The 19,632-nt window shown below is 41.3% G+C and overlaps 1 protein-coding gene across 1 annotated transcript; it reads left to right on the top strand.

Annotated features, from left to right (window-relative positions):
- The first annotated feature begins 4,867 nt into the window (after nt 1-4,867).
- LOC111960425 (5,6-dihydroxyindole-2-carboxylic acid oxidase-like) lies at nt 4,868-19,336 on the top strand. The gene is made up of 7 exons (XM_023982418.2): nt 4,868-5,408; nt 7,909-8,231; nt 9,178-9,382; nt 14,147-14,314; nt 14,651-14,830; nt 15,743-15,889; nt 18,712-19,336. The coding sequence occupies exons 1-7, from the start codon at nt 5,054-5,056 to the stop codon at nt 18,900-18,902; spliced, it is 1,569 nt and encodes a 522-aa protein (XP_023838186.1). The 5' UTR covers nt 4,868-5,053; the 3' UTR covers nt 18,903-19,336.
- The last annotated feature ends 296 nt before the right edge of the window (nt 19,337-19,632 follow it).

Here is a 19,632-nt window from a genome sequence, read left to right as displayed (position 1 = left end):
GGTCCTCTACCCCTTCAGATACAATAATTTGATTTGTTGACTAACAAAAATGTACCTGCAAAAATCTATTTATCTAGTTTGAGAGTTAGCTGCGTTCCATTGCATTTCTAAAAACGAAGGAATTCTCCGGTTGGAACATTATTGAAGATTTATGTTAAAAACATCCTAAAGATTGATTCTATATCGTTTGACATGTTTCCACGAACTGTAATGAAACTTTTTGACTTTTCGTCTGGACCTAATGCTCGCGCCTCATGAATTTGGATTTGTGAACTAAACGCGCCAACAAAAAGGAGGTATTTGGACATAAATGATGGACTTTATCGAACAAAACAAACATTTATTGTGGAACTGGGATTCCTGGGAGTGCATTCTGATGAAGATCATCAAAGGTAAGTGAATATTTATAATGCTATTTCTGACTTCTGTTGACACCACAACATGGCGGGTATCTGTATGGCTTGTTTTGGTCTCTGAGCGCTGTACTCAGATTATTGCATGGTGTGCTTTTTCCGTAAAGCTTTTTTGAAATCTGACACAGCTGTTGCATTAAGGAGAAGTTTATCTATAATTCCATGCATAACACTTGTATCCTTTATCAATGTTTATTATAAGTATTTCTGTAAATGTGGCTCTCTGCAAAATCACCGGATGTTTTGGAAGCAAAACATTACTGAACATAACGCGCCAATGTAAACTGAGATTTTTGGATATAAATATGAATTTTATCGAACAAAACATACATGTATTACGTAACATGAAGTCCTATGAGTGTCATCTGATGAAGATCATCAAAGGTTAGTGATTCATTTTATCTCTATTTCTGCTTTTTGTGACTCCTCTCTTTGGCTGGAAAAATGGCTGTTTTTCTGTGACTAGGTGCTGACCTAACATAATTGCATGGTATGCTTTCGTCGTAAAGCCTTTTTGAAATCGGACACTGTGGTGGGATTAACAACAAGTTTATCTTTAAAATGGTGTAAAATACTTGTATGTTTGAGGAATTTTAATTATGAGATTTCTGTTGTTTGAATTTGGCGCCCTGCACTTTCACTGGCTGTTGTCATATTGATCCCGTTAACGGGGTCTCAGCCGTAAGAAGTTATAGTAACAGTGGAACGACAATGTTTTTTCACCAGAAAGTATATTGGGTGCATAGAAAGTGTATCCTGAAATGCTACATTTCTATTGGCCAACATGGGACTGGTGTGGTTCTGTTTTGAAATTGAAAGTTATAGTTAACAGTAAGGCATCCTAGATGACAACAACAGACCAGAGTTAGTTTTAACAAGTAAACGGACCTTAAATCGTGTCACATTGTGATACAGCAGACTCTCTATGATGATGACGCATATGACATTTAAAAGCATTATATTTTGTCAACTGAGATTTGCAGCTAAGCATGCAGCATACATAATGGCCATTTGCTTCATGTCGGTGTAATGATTGATGATCCACATAACCTTCTAACGTGTTAACAGTGAGGCCACAGGAACGACATGCCAATTATTTGGAAAGACCTGACATGTTCCCAATTTCTCTATACTTAACTTAAACTCACCCCATTCCGCACAAATGTGAGCAACCGCAACATTCAAACGAGGCTACAAAGAAAACTAATGGGACTGTAGCGACTGTGTGGCTTCAAAATTGGGGGTGTGAACTAGGTTTCTATTCAAGCGTTGATCGACATGGTAATGGCTCTATAGTATTGGAGAAAAGTTGAAAAAACTGACCCTCCGTTACATCGTGACGTGTCATGCCGTAACGTACAGCACGCATAAAGCAACTATTTCTGTCTTACAATCTCTCTCCACCAGGTGTAGCACTTCTCTCATTGTTTAAAAACAAGAAATGGACAGTGACGGGGTAAGGGGGGATACCTAGTCATTTTTTGCGTCATCATTGCATGCGATCATCATTCTCAAAGCCGCTGTTTACTTCTAAGATCACTTTAGCACCGCCCTAAAAACCCGATTCAAATTCGACACAAACCTTCAAATAGGTATGTAATGACACATTATATAAACTCTTTATAGTGTTTTATTTACATTTTAGAGGCGATAAGGTGATAAGTTGGACAGATCGAGTGAAAAAAAGCAATTTTCCCACACAACATCTGTCCTTCTCACTATCACGCATTAGTTTCGCTTCCCCACCCGCCATTTTTAAAAAGACCCGACGGAGTTCATTGCCTTCTTGAATCATGCAGAAACGGGCAGCGTGGGGGTCATGTAATTGATTCTGTTGGAAAGGGGAGAAATTATGCTTTACAATGGTATTGACATTACAGTTGATCTGGAAGTATAACGTTAATGGGGCACTAAAATAAGGTCAATTGTACGGTCAGATGTACAAAAGTGAGTGAGTTTACGTTACTTTTAACAAAGAAAAAAAGTCCCTTGTAGATTTTAATCTTGGTTCCAATTAACTACTGAAGTGTATCGTTCTGATTTGCTTGATTAATGACAATGGACTTCAAAAGGGGACAACAGCGATTATTTATTTGTACTTCCATGCTAAACTATTCAGTTTGCTAAACTAAACTAGCTATGAATATTACTTCAGTTTGAAGATTGCAGGGAATTTCCTCAATTCCAATTCAAGTAGTTAACTGTTGAAGGAGAAAGAGAGAGAAAATATATGTTTTCAGGTGGGATTGGTTTACAGCAAACTACCTAGATAGCAAGTTAGCGCACTAGCTAGGTTATGAAATGCAGCTAGCAATCTAACTAAATAGCTGAATGTCAATGCTTCAAAATTCATAAATAATAAATCTTTAACTGTCAACATATGTTACAAAAAACGGTTGCTTATCATAGCTGGCTTGCTGCTAGCTAGCCATGGTCTGGTTGGTAACTCTAGCCCGGGTATTAGCTAGCTATCTTGCTCACGAGCTGCCAACCACAAACTCCACGATATTAACTAGCAAATACAACACAAAGTTAACGAACTGCACATCTAGCAATTTCGTCAACTATTTAAAACTTTATGTTAAACAATCGTTTGGTGGTAATGCTCACCTTTTGCCTGCTGCATACAATTGGCGACAGTTGTGTGCGCGGGCGTTTGAATGACGCCTCCGATGTGTTTCTGATTCGTTGTCAAATGGTTTCTAACGGAAATGGTTAAATGCAATGTGGAATATTGACGAGTCTTTAATTACACTAACCTTTTTAATAGTTCCGAAGAGTGATGTAGAGGATGGTGACTTGACCATAACTTCACAGTCTATGTTTGTAATAGAGTGATCAACATTTGTAACATGACAGACAATATCATTCTTTTTACATTATCTTTCATAGCTTTATGCATTTTTTTATCCTTAAAAAACTGTACTTGACAATTCATAAATAGTAAATGAACTGGCTTAATCGGTTAAATAACAGTCAGTATCTGTTAAATTATATGCATTCACTTTCATTGAGGTATTGTAAATACTCATCATTTTACAGTTAATGTTTGTAATGTAGTGATCAATATCAGTATAATCACAGACGACAGCATTCTTTTTACATTCTCTTGCATAGGTTTATACTGTTTATAAACATCAGAAATCGTTTTTTTACTATAATTATCTGCATTTAGAATGTAAAACTAAAGGTAAAATCCATAAAACAATGGTAAATGTAGTTGTTTCTTTATAATGCATATTACTGTATTTCTACAGCTTATTATTGCGAAAAGGGGATGCATGTCTGTAAAAATACAGGAAGTTTKATGTATTTCGCATTTACTGACATTTCCTATTATTCTACTCGACGAAAGTTAAATATAAGTTTATCCCTGTCATTTCACAGTATTCTACCATTATTCATAAACACAGAAAAAACATGTACAAATTAACAGTTAAGTATTTTTTTTWACATATTTTTAACTGTGTAGGTAGGGAGGAAGGGATGTTGCGTGAGAAGTCAAAAGACTTTGGTAGCATGTTCACATTCTAACATGAACTCATGAACCTGTGTAAACAATTAGGAATTATCTAAAGGAGAGGCCATTCATTGCATACCTTGTATTACCTTTAACTTTGTATAAAAAGTTTTATCTGTGCAAATAAATAAACAAACTGAACTGATGACACTAGGTGTTATGATACAGATGTGTGACAGTAAGCGATACATCACAATTGACAACTGTTATTTTTTTTAGAAAATTACTAATATTATGATTATATCGTAATGATATTAATACTATTTCAATGATAGTCAGACCTAGGTGGSCTATCTCTTAGAAAATAACATGAAGATGAGTGGGTCTTATTAGTGGTAAGATCCACATAAATATATGCAGGCATAATAACATGTACATGTGGTTCCATTTTATTCTAAGTGACACTTAACCAAGTAGCAGGCAACAGTTTTATTGCAGTGTACTTTATCACTTCATAAAGTGGCAGGCCTAGGATACCATTAGAGACCACCTGCCATACCAATTTGTGGATTTCAATGAACCCGTCAGGAAAATACTATTTTGGCCATGTAAATTTAAGTGTAATACCTTTTGACAAAATGTGGTGAAATTGGTCTAGAAGTTCATGAACATGAATTGATGTGGTGAAAACTGGAGGACAGCATTAACTCAATAGCTTGCACAGGTGACATAAGTGCTTAAATTCTGTTTTAGGCCTATGTTATGTACATGTTATGTACTTCTAACCATGTTAAATCACATTCTTCTCAAATATCCTGAGAATATCCTTCTCAGAATGTTGGTGTGTCTCATCGTAGTAAAACAGTGTGCATGACTGCCTAGCCTCTATCCCTATCAATCCCTTAGGAAATGTGATGTGATCACGAGGGGATCAGAAATCCTGGCATCCAGTCATGCGCTAATGTGGTATTTAAAGYCTAGAGGTTTATTTGGATGGTGTGTGGGCAATTAGTTGCCTACAAGAGGACACAAGTGCGCACTGAAAATCAACTATGAAGTGATGTGGTTTCGAGTAAGGTACTGACTTCTATTAGAGTGTGATTGAATAAAGAGAATTCGTCGATCCACTGTTCCATTTAGCTAACTTTCTGGTGTGCGTCTTTTTACCTATTCATTGCCTATGTGGAAGTACGGTTTGTTGGTGCTTTTCGGCGCCCTGTTTGTGCGCGGGCAGTTTCCGAGGGAATGTGTGACTCTGGAGGGACTTCGGAGTGGCCAGTGTTGTCCATCCCCGTTTGGGGTCGCGAATGACGCCTGCGGGTCCGGCACAGGACGTGGACAGTGTATTTCGATAGCGGTAGACGCAAGTCCACACGGCCCCCAGTACCCCCACGATGGACGGGATGACCGTGAACGTTGGCCCATCCGCTACTTCAACCGAACCTGCCAGTGCAACGGGAATTTCACCGGTTATGATTGTGGCCGTTGTATGCATGGATTGGCCGGGTTAAACTGTGACCAACCCGTCGCTGTCGGTACGTTTTTTTTTATCCCACTTTAAAACAAATAAACAAATGTTGCAGTTTCCAGTATAAAGCGATTTAATGTTTTTACGCAATCGAAACAGCATAGGTCATCTCAATTATGTGTCTCATTTAAGTGGAGTGGTAAATCTCACACTTAAACCAATTTAATTTAAATCACCAGTCCACATATCTGTTGAATAAAATAAGCTATGGTGTAAAGTCCTTAAGTATAAATACTTGAAAGTACTACTTAACGTTGGCTACTTTACTTTTACTTTAACCTCACTACATTCTTAAAGAAAATAATGTARTTTTTACTCCATACATTTTCCCTGACAGCCAAAAGAACTCGTTACATTTTGAATGCTTAGCAGGACAGGAAAATTGTCTAATTCACACACTTATCAAGATATCATCCCTGGTCATCCCTACTGCCTCTGATCTGACAGACCCACTAAACACATGCTTCTTTTGAAAATGATGTCTGAGTGTTGGAGTGTGCTCCTGGCTATCCGTAAATWAATAAAAAATGGTGCCGTCTGGTTTGATTACTATAAGGAATTTGAAACAGTTCGAATCTCATCACGGACAACTTTAGCATTTTAGCTAATTATCAAGTTTACAGCTACTTACTACTTTTTAGCTACTTTGGAACTACTTAGCATGTTAGCTAACCCATCCCCCAAAATTAACCTTAACCCTTTAACCTAACTCTGACCCCTAACCAGGGTGGAAAAATAACAAATTAGCATGCTTTTTAATGTTTTTAAAACAAGAAATGTATTAGTAGTAAGAAGTAATGTCTTTCAACCAATGTATGTTAAAATAAATAATTTAGATACAATAGTAAAAAGTAAAACAGGTAAACAGTTCTACAAATGAACATCAAGAATAAACAAAGTGCCTGCCCTGCCACAAAATGCTGAGTGATACGGCTTCTTTATTAGTATTAGTTCAGTGCTTTAACGCAGATTTTTTTTTTAAGGACTATGTATATAAATTGATATTTAGGAGCACAAAAATAAATGTAGGTCCACAATACAATTATTTGAGTGTTTTAACGATAAGAACGTTTTAATAATAAAACGTTTTTGGAATGTTCCATGTTCAATCAAGCACAATTTACCCCCAAATATTTGAGTCATTAGGTTTGATAAAAATGTTCCACTACCCCTTTAAGGGGTGGCCATTACCATGGTAACGGCACTCCCTGTCTGTCAGAGATGATAATCTCATGTCTGCTCTACCAGCAGACAGTTGCAGCAAACTCAAAACTAATATTGAAAAACAATCTAGTGTTTGAACAAAACAATGTAACTAGCCAAGAAACAGGAGGACAAAGTCACACTTTAGTAGCCTTTCAGGTCAATTCGACCAACTTCTACATTTGGGTTGAAAAAAACTGTTCCCAAATGCTGTGTGTGATCACACGCCAACGTGGCTGGTGAAATAMACATTCTTACCCGCTAATAACAAAATCTACCCATATTTGGCGGGTGATGGGTATTAATGTCCCACCATGCCATTCATTTCCCGCCCTGCCACTAACCCCTAGCCAAGCTAACGTTAGCCACCTAGCTAACATAGCCACAACAAATTGGAATTGGAAACATATAATATGTATATATAGCAAATTCATAACATATTGTCCGAATTGTAATTCGTTACATATTGTAACGACCCTGGGTTTATAACCGCGGAAATCGACTCTGCCGCACGAGCATGCTTTTGCGGCACAGTCGATAGCGCGCCGGACCTCGGGCTTAGAAGGTCGATGGTTCGAGACCTGCTCCCTGCTGTTTCATTACATTGGTGTCAGAAGTGATCGGACCTTGCATCCAAGACAGTGCGTGTGCTTGGCCGGTGAGCGCGTTCCTGTAAGACGTAGAGTCGCAAGCTAGCGCGAGGACGCGCTCTTTGAAAGGAGGGAGTAATGTAACGACCCTGGGTTTATAACCGCGGAAATCGACTCTGCCGCACGATCATGCTTTTGCGGCACAGTCGATAGCGCGCCGGACCTCGGGCTAGAAGGTCGAGGGTTCGAGACCTGCTCCCTGCTGTTTCATTACAATATTATATTAATTGTAATTCGTAACATATCATATGATGATGGAAATACACAAATTAATATTATACCAAATGTAACATATCACACAAATTTGCATCCCAGTTTGTCGTTTACTATGTTATGTCTACCCCTGAGTGAAGGTTGACTTTATGCACTGACACTCAACTGGATGAAAGCCACATTTCTACACAGACTATGGAAAGCATACAATCTTTTTTTTTTGAAAGGACACGAATGTCGTTACATATAGCTGCATTTTATGTTTGACATAATTACCTTTTTGCCTCATATTCAGGCAATGGTGTATGCGTAAAGATGAACGGTGACTGCGGATAGGCTACATGCCCAATAATTTCTTAACTTCTTTCCACAAAAGAATGTGCTCATTAACGCATGAATGACTAAGAAAATCAAATGTTATTTTTCTCTTTAATTCTTCAGTCCGGAGAAACGTGATGCAGCTAAGTGCGGATCAGAAGCGAGCTTTCGTGACCGCACTTGACCAGGCCAAGCGCACSGTGCATCCAGACATTGTGATAGCTACGCGGCGATACCAGGATGTCTTCGGACCCGATGGAAACACCCCGCAGTTTGAGAACATCACCATCTACAATTACTTTGTGTGGACCCACTACTATTCGGTCAGCAAGACCTTCTTGGGGGCCGGCCAGCCGAGCTTTGGCGGAGTCGACTTCTCTCACGAAGGGCCCGGTTTTGTGACCTGGCACAGGTTTCACCTGCTCCAACTTGAGCGSGACATGCAGGTGAGATGGGGGTACCAGCAATTACAGCATGTCCCTGCATGTAATATGAACTGAAATAGTCAATAATAATGCAAATAACTACTTTTTTAGTGTGCCTACTATTCAATTGGATATCACAATATAATAGTCCATTATCTAATGGTATTATGGATTTTCACCACCAGCAAAATCCATTTTAATCTATAGGCTGGGCCTATTTATTACCCATCAATAGTCATTTCACTTTCCCTATTGTTTGCTTGAATTAGTGCCGCATTAAGGGTGAGGATATCTTTAGAGATGAAGCAATGTTGTACCATAATCAAGCAAGCTTTGCAGAAAATGTGCTTAAGCGTTTACTAGTCTGAGCCTAGATTTCCCATCTAATAGGGCACAAAAGAGCATCTGTTGCCCAAGTTATTTCTTGAATTATGCGTTACTAATTGGCGTTACTGACAAAGACTGTTTATTGTGGGGGGGGTTTAGAAGGATTACTTTATCCTACCTCTTTAAGGAATACCTAGGATAGGATAAAGTAATCCTTCTAAACCCCCCCCCTTAAAAGAGTTAGATGCACTATTGTAAAGTGGTTGTTCCACTGGATATCATAAGGTGAATGCACCAATTTGTAAGTCGCTCTGGATAAGAGCGTCTGCTAAATGACTTAAATGTAATGTAAATGTAAATGTATTGTTTTGAAAGATCTTCATCTTGGATGTCCGTAGGCCAGCTATATTAGGCCTCAGCAATAAAGACAAATCATTATTTCATACAATAGAAAAAGTTGAATCAGGTGTAGCTATGTTGTATGTTGCTGGATTAAAATAATGCAGGCACTATATACTTCTCCAAGACCATTTGTAACAATTTTATTTGCAGTTCATTATTGTGGTTTCTAATTGCACAAACTAATTATTGTAATTGTGTGCCCTTTATGTAATTCATTCTAACCCTACTCTCAATTTAGGATATGCTGCAAGACCCTTCCTTTGCCCTGCCCTACTGGAACTTTGCCATTGGTGGAAGCACCTGTGACATCTGCACAGATGACTTATTGGGAGCGAGGAGCAACCTCAATATGAATTCCATCAGRACCAACTCCATCTTCTCCAACTGGAGGGTGATCTGTGAGAGTGTGGAGGACTATGACACACTGGGAACCATCTGCAACAGTAAGCATTCAGTAGTGCGCTTATATCCTTCCAAATTTTAAAGATAACACCCTATATGGTGGGTAGAAGTTGCCTGTAGGCACAGATCTAGGATCAGCTCACCCTCCTCAAATGTTAAAATGTGTAAAAGTCATTGAAATTATAGAAACATGCTCACAGGGACACCTCAGTGTCACCATTCCATATTATGATACCTGTTGATTACTATCATTACTATCATTGCTTACGCCCGGTTCACTATTCATACTTTGGTGCTATTGGCGCAACACCTTGTCTGACAACGAGACAAAAATGGTGCCGTACTGGATGGCCGCCGTTTGGCAAGCTCCGACCCAATTGAGCTATTTTGTGATTATTGCAGTGGCGTGCCGTGGGCCTGGGGCCTAGGCCTTCAGTGAGGTACTACACCGTCCCACCCGAATTAATCCACCTCTTATTACCATCATTATGATGTCATGGCTCTAGACACTATACATTTAGACAGAAACGCAGTATAACCAGGCGTTGCGTCACCTTGAAATTGACAAATTGACATTTTTGGGTAAACAGTGTTTAACAGACAACTCAAGTTTGCAAAGCCAGTGTGGCTCCAAACACCAAATCGATCACTTGCAAATAATAGGCATTCCCAGCAGTACAGTTTGCAGTGCTTCTCGGAGCCTGTGAGCCATTGACAGCGCTCGTAGTTGAAACTTTGAAAGTGGCGAGCGAACGAACCCCTTTCCCGCCTGTGACAGGCTTTGTGGCGTCGGGCGNAGCGCTCGTAGTTGAAACTTTGAAAGTGGCGAGCGAACGAACCCCTTTCCCGCCTGTGACAGGCTTTGTGGCGTCGGGCGACCTCTCCTTACAATGTCTAACTTTTCTTGAAAAGTTCGTCTTGAGAATGGCGTTATAATTATATCCTCGACCAAATCGATATCTTCTCCTCCTTCCGCCATTGTGGGTTCAAAAAACAGTTTAGGTAGTACGCGAATTAATTCGTTTATCAAATTCAGTTTCCTAGATCTGCATAGACCTGCCCGTAGGACCTGCCTCTCAATATTGGTAATCCAATCAAAAGACGTGCACGCACTACGCCTGCTAGCTGGCTCCTGTGTAACACTGGAGCCAGCTAGCAGGCGTACAATAGCCAACTCTAAAGCTGATTGGTTGACACAAAATTTTAATTTCCATTCACTATAAGCTACAAGCGCCCGCACTGTTGATTCTGAAGGCCTGAGGGCAGATTTTAGACCCCTGGCAACACATGATGGCTGAATATGATTGGATAAAAGATCTAACATAAAGACCAGCCCTCCAAATCTCAACCTGGGGCTGGAAGCAGTGCAACCAAGAGGAAAGCTATGAAATGAAGAGTATAACTCTTACTCTGGGGAATAATTTAATACATATTTGTGGGAAYATATATTTAAAAAAAAAATTATATTCTAATGATGTTTAGGCCAGCAGAGAAGGCCTTGCAGGCCCTGACGGCCCACCACTGGATTATTGTGTAGTTTATTTTTACTTTATTTTCCGATRGAGGATTTGCTACCAACAGGAATCTCGAAACTGCAATATTATTTGCTTTTCGGAAACATGGCTGTCGGACAAGATACCCCCCATGGCTATCCAACTCGATGGATTCTCCATTCACCTGGCGGACAGGACAGTGGAGTCGGGGAAATTGAGGGTGGGAAGGGTTTGACTCTATATCAACACCAACTGGTGTGCTAACTCCAACGCGGTGGAAGTCTCAACCCACTGTTCACCCATCTTGGAATACCTGATGGTCAAATGCCGACCACTCCCAAGGGAGTTTTCAGCTATTATTGTGACTGTTGTTTACATTCCACCTCAGGACAAGAAAAATAACAAGCTGGCATTTAACGAACTGTACAAAGCAAGAAAAAAGCAAGAAAACCTACGTCCAGAGGCTGCTTTTCTGGTTGCCAGCGATTTTAGTTCCCCCATCACTAAGACACGTGATTCCCAACTTCCATCAACACTTCTCCAACACCACTAGGGGTGATAAAGACCACTGTTATTCTACCCACAAGCAAGCATACAAGGTCCTCCCTTGTCCACCATTCGGAAAATCAGATCATGACTCCATACTCCTGCTTCCTGTTTACAAGCAAAAACTCAAACAGGAAGTACGCGTAACTCGCTCCGTTGAGAAATGGTCACCAGAATCAGAGATTAAGATACATGACTGCTTTGCTAGCGCTGATTGGAATAGGTTTCAAGACTCCGCCGATAACATTGACGAGCTAACCACCTTTATCACTGGCTTCATTAGGAAATGCATCATCGACATTGTCCCCATGGTGAGGGTTTGCTGCTTCCCCAATCAAAAGCCCTGGATTAACACCAAGGTTGGAGCTAAACTAAAGGACATGGCTACCGCACACAGAGCTATTGTAGACAACCCTGAGGCTACGGCTGAGGACATGAACAAGTACAAGAAGTCTCGCTATGACTGCCACAGAGTCATCAAATGAGCAACAGGACAAAATAGGAATAAGGTGGACTCATATTACACAGGCATGTGGCAGGGGCTACAGTCCATTACAGATTACAAAGGAAGACCTAACTGTGATCTGCACGACGATGCTTCTCTACCAGACAAACTCATTTTTTGCACGCTTTGACAACAACAACACTGTTCCGGGTGTGAGGGCTGTGAACCCAGAGGATTGGGTGATCTCGCTCTCCAAGGCCGACGTGAGTGAGGTCAACACTCGCAAGGCCGTGGGGCCCGACGTTATTCCAGGGCGAGTTCGCAGAACAGCTGGCAGGCATATTCACTGTAATTTTCAACTTCTCCTTGTCTCAGTCTGTAATCCCCACATGTTTTAAGATGACCACCATCATTCCTATCCCCAAGAACTCTAAGGCTTCATGCCACAATGACTACTGCCCTGTAGCACTCACTTCTGTAATCATGAAGTGCTTTGAGAGGCTGATTATGGCACACATTAACTCCACCATCCCAGACACCCTAGACCCACTCCAATTTCCATTCCACCCCAACAGATCCATAGATGACGCAATCTCAATTGCTCTCCACCCTCCCCGATAAGAGGAATACCTACAGTATGTGAGAATGTTGTTCATTGACTACAGCTCAGTGTTCAACACCATTGTCCCCGCCAAGCTCGTCACCAAGCTTATGACTCTGGGTCTGAATGTAACAGTTTAACTTTAGACCGTCCCCTCGCCCCGACACGGGCGCAAACCAGGGACCCTCTGCACACATCAACAACAGTCACCCACGAAGCGTTGTTACCCATCGCTCCACAAAGGCCGCAAGGGGAACCACTACTTCAAGGTCCCAAAGCGAGTGACATAACCGATTGAAACGCTATTAGCGCGCACCACCGCTAACTAGCTAGCCATTTCACATCCGTTACAATCACCCCCCTTTCGACCTCCTCCTTTTCCACAGCAACCAGTGATCCGGGTCAACAGCATCAATGTAACAGTATAACTTTAGACCGCCCCCTCGCCCCGACCCGGGCGCGAACCAGGGACCCTCTGCACCATCAACAACAGTCACCCACGAAGCGTTGTTACCCATCGCTCCACTCTGCCCGTGGCAGAGCAAGGGGAACCACTACTTCAAGGTCTCAAAGCGAGTGACGTAACCGATTGAAACGCTATTAGCGCGCACCACCGCTAACTAGCTAGCCATTTCACATCCGTTACATGAACACCTCTTTCTGTAACTGGATGCTGGACTTCCTGACAGGCCGACCCCAGGTGGTGAGGGTAGGCAACATCACCTCCGCTACACTGTACTCCCTGTTCACCGCCATGCTGTACTCCCTGTTCACCCACGACTGCATCAAGTATGCTGACAACACAATTGTTTGAAAGGCCTGACCTCCGTCGACAATGAGTCAGCCTACAGGGAGGAGGTCAGAGACCTGGCAGTGTGGTGCCAGAACAACAACCTCTCTCTCAACATCAGTAAGACCAAGGAGCTGATTGTGGACTACCGGAAACGGGTACATCGACGGGTCTGCAGTGGACCAGGTCGAGCGCTTCAAGTTCCTCGGTATCCAAATCACTAAAGACTTAAAATGGTCCAAACACACTCGCCCTGAAAAAGTTTGGCAAGGACCCTCAAATCCTCAAAGTGTTCTACAACTGTACCATTGAGAGAATCTTGACTGGCTGCATCACTGCCTGGTATGGCAATAGCACCACCCTCAATCGAATGGCGCTGCAGTACAGTACATCATTGGGGCCGAGCTCCCTGACATCCAGGACATCTATATCAGGCGGTGTGTACATATCTACCTCCATCACTCCAGTATCCCAGCACATTGTAAATATGGTACAGGAACTGTATATATTATGTTTACTTTCTTATTGTGTTCTTCATATTTCTTCTTATTTCTTGTGTGTTCTTCCGAGTATTACATTGTTATTGATTATTGCATTGTTGGGTTTTGAGTTTTCAAGAAATGCATTTCACTGTACTTGTGAATGTGACAGTAAAACTTGAAACTAGGGTTTCAAAGCGGAGGGGGCCTTGGACCTTCTTCTCCAATAGGGTGATTACTGGAAGGAAGGTTGGAAGTAGAAAGAAAGGAAAGAAGGAAAAAAGAATGTAAGGAAGGAAGGAAGAAAGAAAGAAAGGAGCATCTAAATAGTATTTAAACTGGGCCTGGGTGTGTCCTTTAGAACTTGCCAACTTCCCAAGCCTATTTACTATTGCCTCTATTAGCCCAGGTTACTGAGACCCCTCTTAACCCTCTCCCCTCTCCCCCCCAGACACTGAGACCACCCCCATCAGGAGGAACCCAGCAGGTAACGTGGCCCGCCCCATGGTGCAGCGTCTCCCTGAGCCCCAGGATGTTGCAGACTGCCTGCAGGTGAACACCTTTGACACCCCTCCCTACTACTCCACCTCCTCAGAGAGCTTCAGGAACACCATCGAGGGTGAGTGGGCATTGCTGGTCTACACCAATAGATGCAGTCATTCACATTGATGCACACAGATATCACAGACACCTACACATACTGTACAGATGCTTACACACACTGAACGTTGAGGGTTGTTGTGAATGCTGACATACACACACATGCAGGCACACACACACASAYKKYMKRWKGCCAACAGAGAAAGAGACAAATCTGTCACTCCGTGAGCTTTAGATCTCCGGGAAGGTGTGATGTCACTGATGTACTCCACCCAAAATGCTATGGGCGAGTTTCACATCCATTAAGCATGATTCCGTGTATTTAAACCACAAACTACTTGTGTTGTGTGCGCAGGGTATAGCGCCCCCCAGGGAAACTACGACCCTGTGGTACGGAGCCTTCACAACCTGGCCCACCTGTTTCTGAATGGAACAGGCGGACAGACCCACCTCTCGCCTAACGACCCCATCTTCGTGCTGCTCCACACTTTCACCGATGCCATCTTTGACGAGTGGCTCAGGAGGCACGCCCCAGGTAATAGATCCCATCCTACTACTGATCTCATGTTCAAGACCTGATCATTGTCTTCCTGTGCTAGTATCTTTGTCTATGCTTGCTTGTCTTAAAATATGATGCTCTTCCATCCTTTTGCCAACTAATCTACACTGAGTGTAGAAAACATTAAGAACACCTTCCTAATATTGAGTTGCAGCACCCCCCCCCCCCTTTTGACCTCAGAACAGCCTCAATTCGTCGGGGCATGGAGTCAACAATGTGTCGAAAGCACTCCACAATAATGCTGGCCCATGTTGACTCCAATGCTTCCTACAGTTGTGTCAAATTGGCTGGATGTTCTTTGGGTGGTGGACCATTCTTGATACACACCGGAAACTGTTGAGCATGAAAACCCCAGCTGCTTTGCATTTCTTAACACAAACTGGTGCACCTGGCACCTACTACCATACCCTGTTCAAAGGCACTTAAATATTTTGTCTTGCCCATTCACCCTCTGAATGGCACACATACACAATCCATGCCTCAATTGTCTCAAGGCTTAAAAATCCTTCTTTAACCTGTCTCCTCCCCTTCATCTACACTGATTGAAGTGGATTTAACAAGTGACATCAATAAGGGATTATACCTTTCATCTGGATTCACCTGGTAAGTCTATGTCATAGAAAGAGCAGGATTTCCTAATGTTTTGTACACTCACTGTATGTGTTTGTTGAATATGCTGTATTTTACAGGATGCTTTTTACCTTGTAGTTACTTCTAAATTACATGGTAAAATTGTAATTACACATCAATTACATGATTACTTTGGAAACTAAGATTCATAATACACACACCACTATGCAACATTTGTTTAGCTCTGGGAGGCTTTTTTGTTGTTGTACATCAGGGCCATATGTTCAGAAGCTGACTCTTAGCTGATACATTTTGCAGATTCTGCGGTCTATCCTTCAGAGAATGCCCCCATTGGTCACAACAGGGGGTACAACATGGTTCCCTTCTGGCCTCCAGTGACCAACGCTGAGATGTTTCTTACAGCCCCTGAGAACCTTGGCTACTCCTACGAGGCCGAATGGCCAGGTGTGTATTGTCAATATAACTACAGGCTGAATGGCCAGGTGTGTATTGTCAATATAACTACAGGCTGAATGGCCAGGTGTGTATTGGTCAATATAAATACAGGCTGAATGGCAGGTGTGTATTGTCAATATAACTACAGGCTGAATGGCCAGGTGTGTATTGTCAAATATACAGGCTGAATGGCCAGGTGTGTATTGTCAATATAACACAGGCTGAATGGCCAGGTGTGTATTGTCAAATAAATACAGGCTGAATGGCCAGGTGTGTATTGTCAATATACTACAGGCTGAATGGCCAGGTGTGTATTGTCAATATAACTACAGGCTGAATGGCCAGGTGTTGTATTGTAATATAATACAGGCTGAATGGCCAGGTGTGTATTGTCAATATAATACAGGCTGAATGGCAGGTGTGTATTGTCAATATAAATACAGGCTGAATGGCCAGGTGTGTATTGTCAATATAACTACAGGCTGAATGGCCAGGTGTGTATTGTCAATATATATACAGGCTGAATGGCCAGGTTGTATTGTCAATATAACTACAGGCTGAATGGCCAGGTGTGTATTGTCAATATTATACAGGCTGAATGGCCAGGTGTGTATTGTCAATATAACTACAGGCTGAATGGCCAGGTGTGTATTGTCAATATAATACAGTGAATGGCCAGGTGTGTATTGTAATATAACTACAGGCTGAATGGCCAGGTGTGTATTGTCAATATAACTACAGGCTGAATGGCCAGGTGTGTATTGTCAATATAATACAGGCTGAATGCCAGGTGTGTATTGTCAATATAACTACAGTGTGAATGGCCAGGTGTGTATTGTCAATATACTACAGGCTGAATGGCAGGTGTGTATTGTCAATATAACTACAGGCTGAATGGCCAGGTGTGTATTGTCAATATAATACAGGCTGAATGGCCAGGTGTGTATTGTCAATATAACTACAGGCTGATGGCCAGATGTGTATTGTCAATATAACTACAGCTGAATGGCCAGGTGTTGTATTGTCAATATAACTACAGGCTGAATGGCCAGGTGTGTATTGTCAATATAACTACAGGCTGGATGGCCAGATGTGTATTGTCAATATAAATTCATTATGGATATTTGTCTTATCTACTATGTATATAACAATGTGGTCCACGTGTTYAACAGTACCAGTCAAAAGTTTGGACACAACTACTCATTCCAGGATTCTTCTTTATTTGTACTATTTTCTACATTGTAGAAAACATCAAAACTATCAAACAACACATATGGAATCATGTAGTAACCAAAAAAGTGTTAAACAATATTTTATATTTGAGATTCTTAAAAGTAGCCACCCTTTGCCTTGAGGACACATTGTTTTGTTAATGCGTTTGAGCCAATCAGTTGTGTTGCAATAAGGTATCGGTGGTATACAGAAGATAGTCCTATTTGGTAAAAGACTAAGTCCATATTATGACAAGAACAGGTCAAATTAGCAAAGAGAAACGACAGTCCATCATTACTTTAAGACATGAAGGTCAGTCAATGGGGAACATTTCAAGAACTTTGAAAGTTTCTTCATGTGCAGCCACAAAAACCATCAAGCGCTATGATGAAACTGGCTCTCATGAGGACTGCCACAGGAAAGGAAGACCCAGAGTTACCTCTACTGCAGAGGATAAATTCATTAGCGTTACCAGCCTCAGAAATTGCAGCCCAAATACATGCTTCACAGAGTTCAAGGAACAGACACATCTCAACATCAACTTTTCAGAGGGGACTATGTGAATCAGGCCTTCAGGGTCGAATTGCTGCAAATAAACCACTACTAAAGGACACCAATAGGAAGAAGAGACTTGCTTGGGCCAAGAAAAGCGAGCAATGGACATTATACCGATGGAAATCTATCCTTTGGTCCAAATGGGATATTTTTGTTTCCAACCATCGTTTCTTTGTGAGARGCAGAGTAGGTGAACGGATGATCTCTGCATGTGTGGTTCCCAACTTGAAGCATGAAGGAAGAGGTGTGATGGTGTGGGGGTGCTTTGCTGGTGACACTGTGATTTATTTAGAATTCAAGGCACACTTAACCAGCATGGCTACCACAGCATTCTACGCGATACACCATCCCATCTGGTTTGTGCTTAGTGGGACAATCGTTTGTTTTTCAACAGGACAATGACCCAACACACCTCCAGGCTGTGTCAGGGCTATTTGATCAAGAAGGAGAGTGATGGAGTGCTGCATCAGATGACCTGGCCTCCACAATCACCCGACCTCAACCCAATTGAGATGGTTTGGGATGAGTTGGACCGCAGAGTGAAGGAAAAGCAGCCAAGAAGTGCTCAGCATATGTGGGAACTCTTTCAAAACTGTTGGAAAAGCATTCTAGGTGAAGCTGGTTGAGAGAATGCCAAGAATGTCTAAAGCTGTCATCAAGGCAAAGGGTGGCTACTTTGAAGAATCTAAAATCTAAAATATATTTTGATTTGTTTAACACTTTTTTGGTTACTACATGATTCCATTTGTGTTATTTCATAGTTTTGATGTCTTCACTATTATTCTACAATGTAGACAATAGTAAAAATAAAGAAAAACCCTTGAATGAGTAGGTGTGTCCAAACTTTTTTGTTTTTCTATATATATATATATATATATATATATATATATATATATATATATATATATATATATATATATATTTATATATATATATATATTATAATTTTTTTAATTTTTTTTAACCACGGTTAGAGTCCATCTATCTGTCTGTGACTCTTTGCGAGTGTCACATTCCATACAATTACAAATGTAACTGTTATAAATCTTGTCTCCTCACTATAGCTGCTCCTTTCACTTTGACCGAGATCATCACCATTGCCATGGTGGCGGCCCTGGTCATCGTGGCTGTAATCTTTGCTGCCACCACATGTGTTGTGCGCGCCCGCTCCTACAGCAAACTGGAGGGCCGCCAGCCCCTGCTGGGTGAACAGTACCAACGCTATGACGACGACAAAAGCCAATCCGTGGTCTGAGCTGAATGTGAAACTACAGGGTCATGCTCATTAGGGCACAACAGAAAATGTGTAGTCGTTCCCTGTTTTTGTCCGTTTTCTTTTGTTTATTGACTAATGAACTTGATCCAGGCTTAGCTGAGTGTCACATATTTCCATACTTTTGTATTGTTTGCAGTTATGTAATTAGATGACAAATTCATGTTTTTATCATTTCAAATTGAGTTTCGAATGCCGTATAATATGCGTCACAAACTGTATTCCGGGAGTGGCCTAATGTTGGCGATGGAGGGTGGCAGTGTGAGTAGAATTAGGTGCGTCTATGTGTAACAGTATAAAACCCTGTTACATATGCTGGTCGGGAACAAAAATCTGCACACAGCGGCCCGTCCTCTCATGGCCAAGTTTGACCACTACTGCTGTAGTCCATAAAATGGAATCTAATTGACTGTATCACTCATAATATGGAATCTAATTGACCCTGTCACTCATTCTACTATTAGTTACATTACAGAGTGCTTTGACCTGTATAACTATAGATTCTGAGTATAACAATGATTTTCTGTAAATGTGTAAACATATTTCATTTTATTTTAATCCTTTTGGTTCAAAATGGAACATTTTTAATTCCATTGAAAACATGAGTTGATTAAAGAAAATAAAAGATTAAGAATTGTTCTTGTATTATTATAATTTCTGCAACACTTGTGGAGTGTAATGTCATAATTCATACATAAGRACTCTCCTTATA

This window comes from Salvelinus sp. IW2-2015, linkage group LG37 (assembly GCF_002910315.2).
Source record: "Salvelinus sp. IW2-2015 linkage group LG37, ASM291031v2, whole genome shotgun sequence".
In the NCBI taxonomy this organism is placed as follows: Eukaryota; Metazoa; Chordata; class Actinopteri; order Salmoniformes; family Salmonidae; genus Salvelinus; species Salvelinus sp. IW2-2015.
This window is presented reverse-complemented; position numbering and strand designations above follow the sequence as displayed.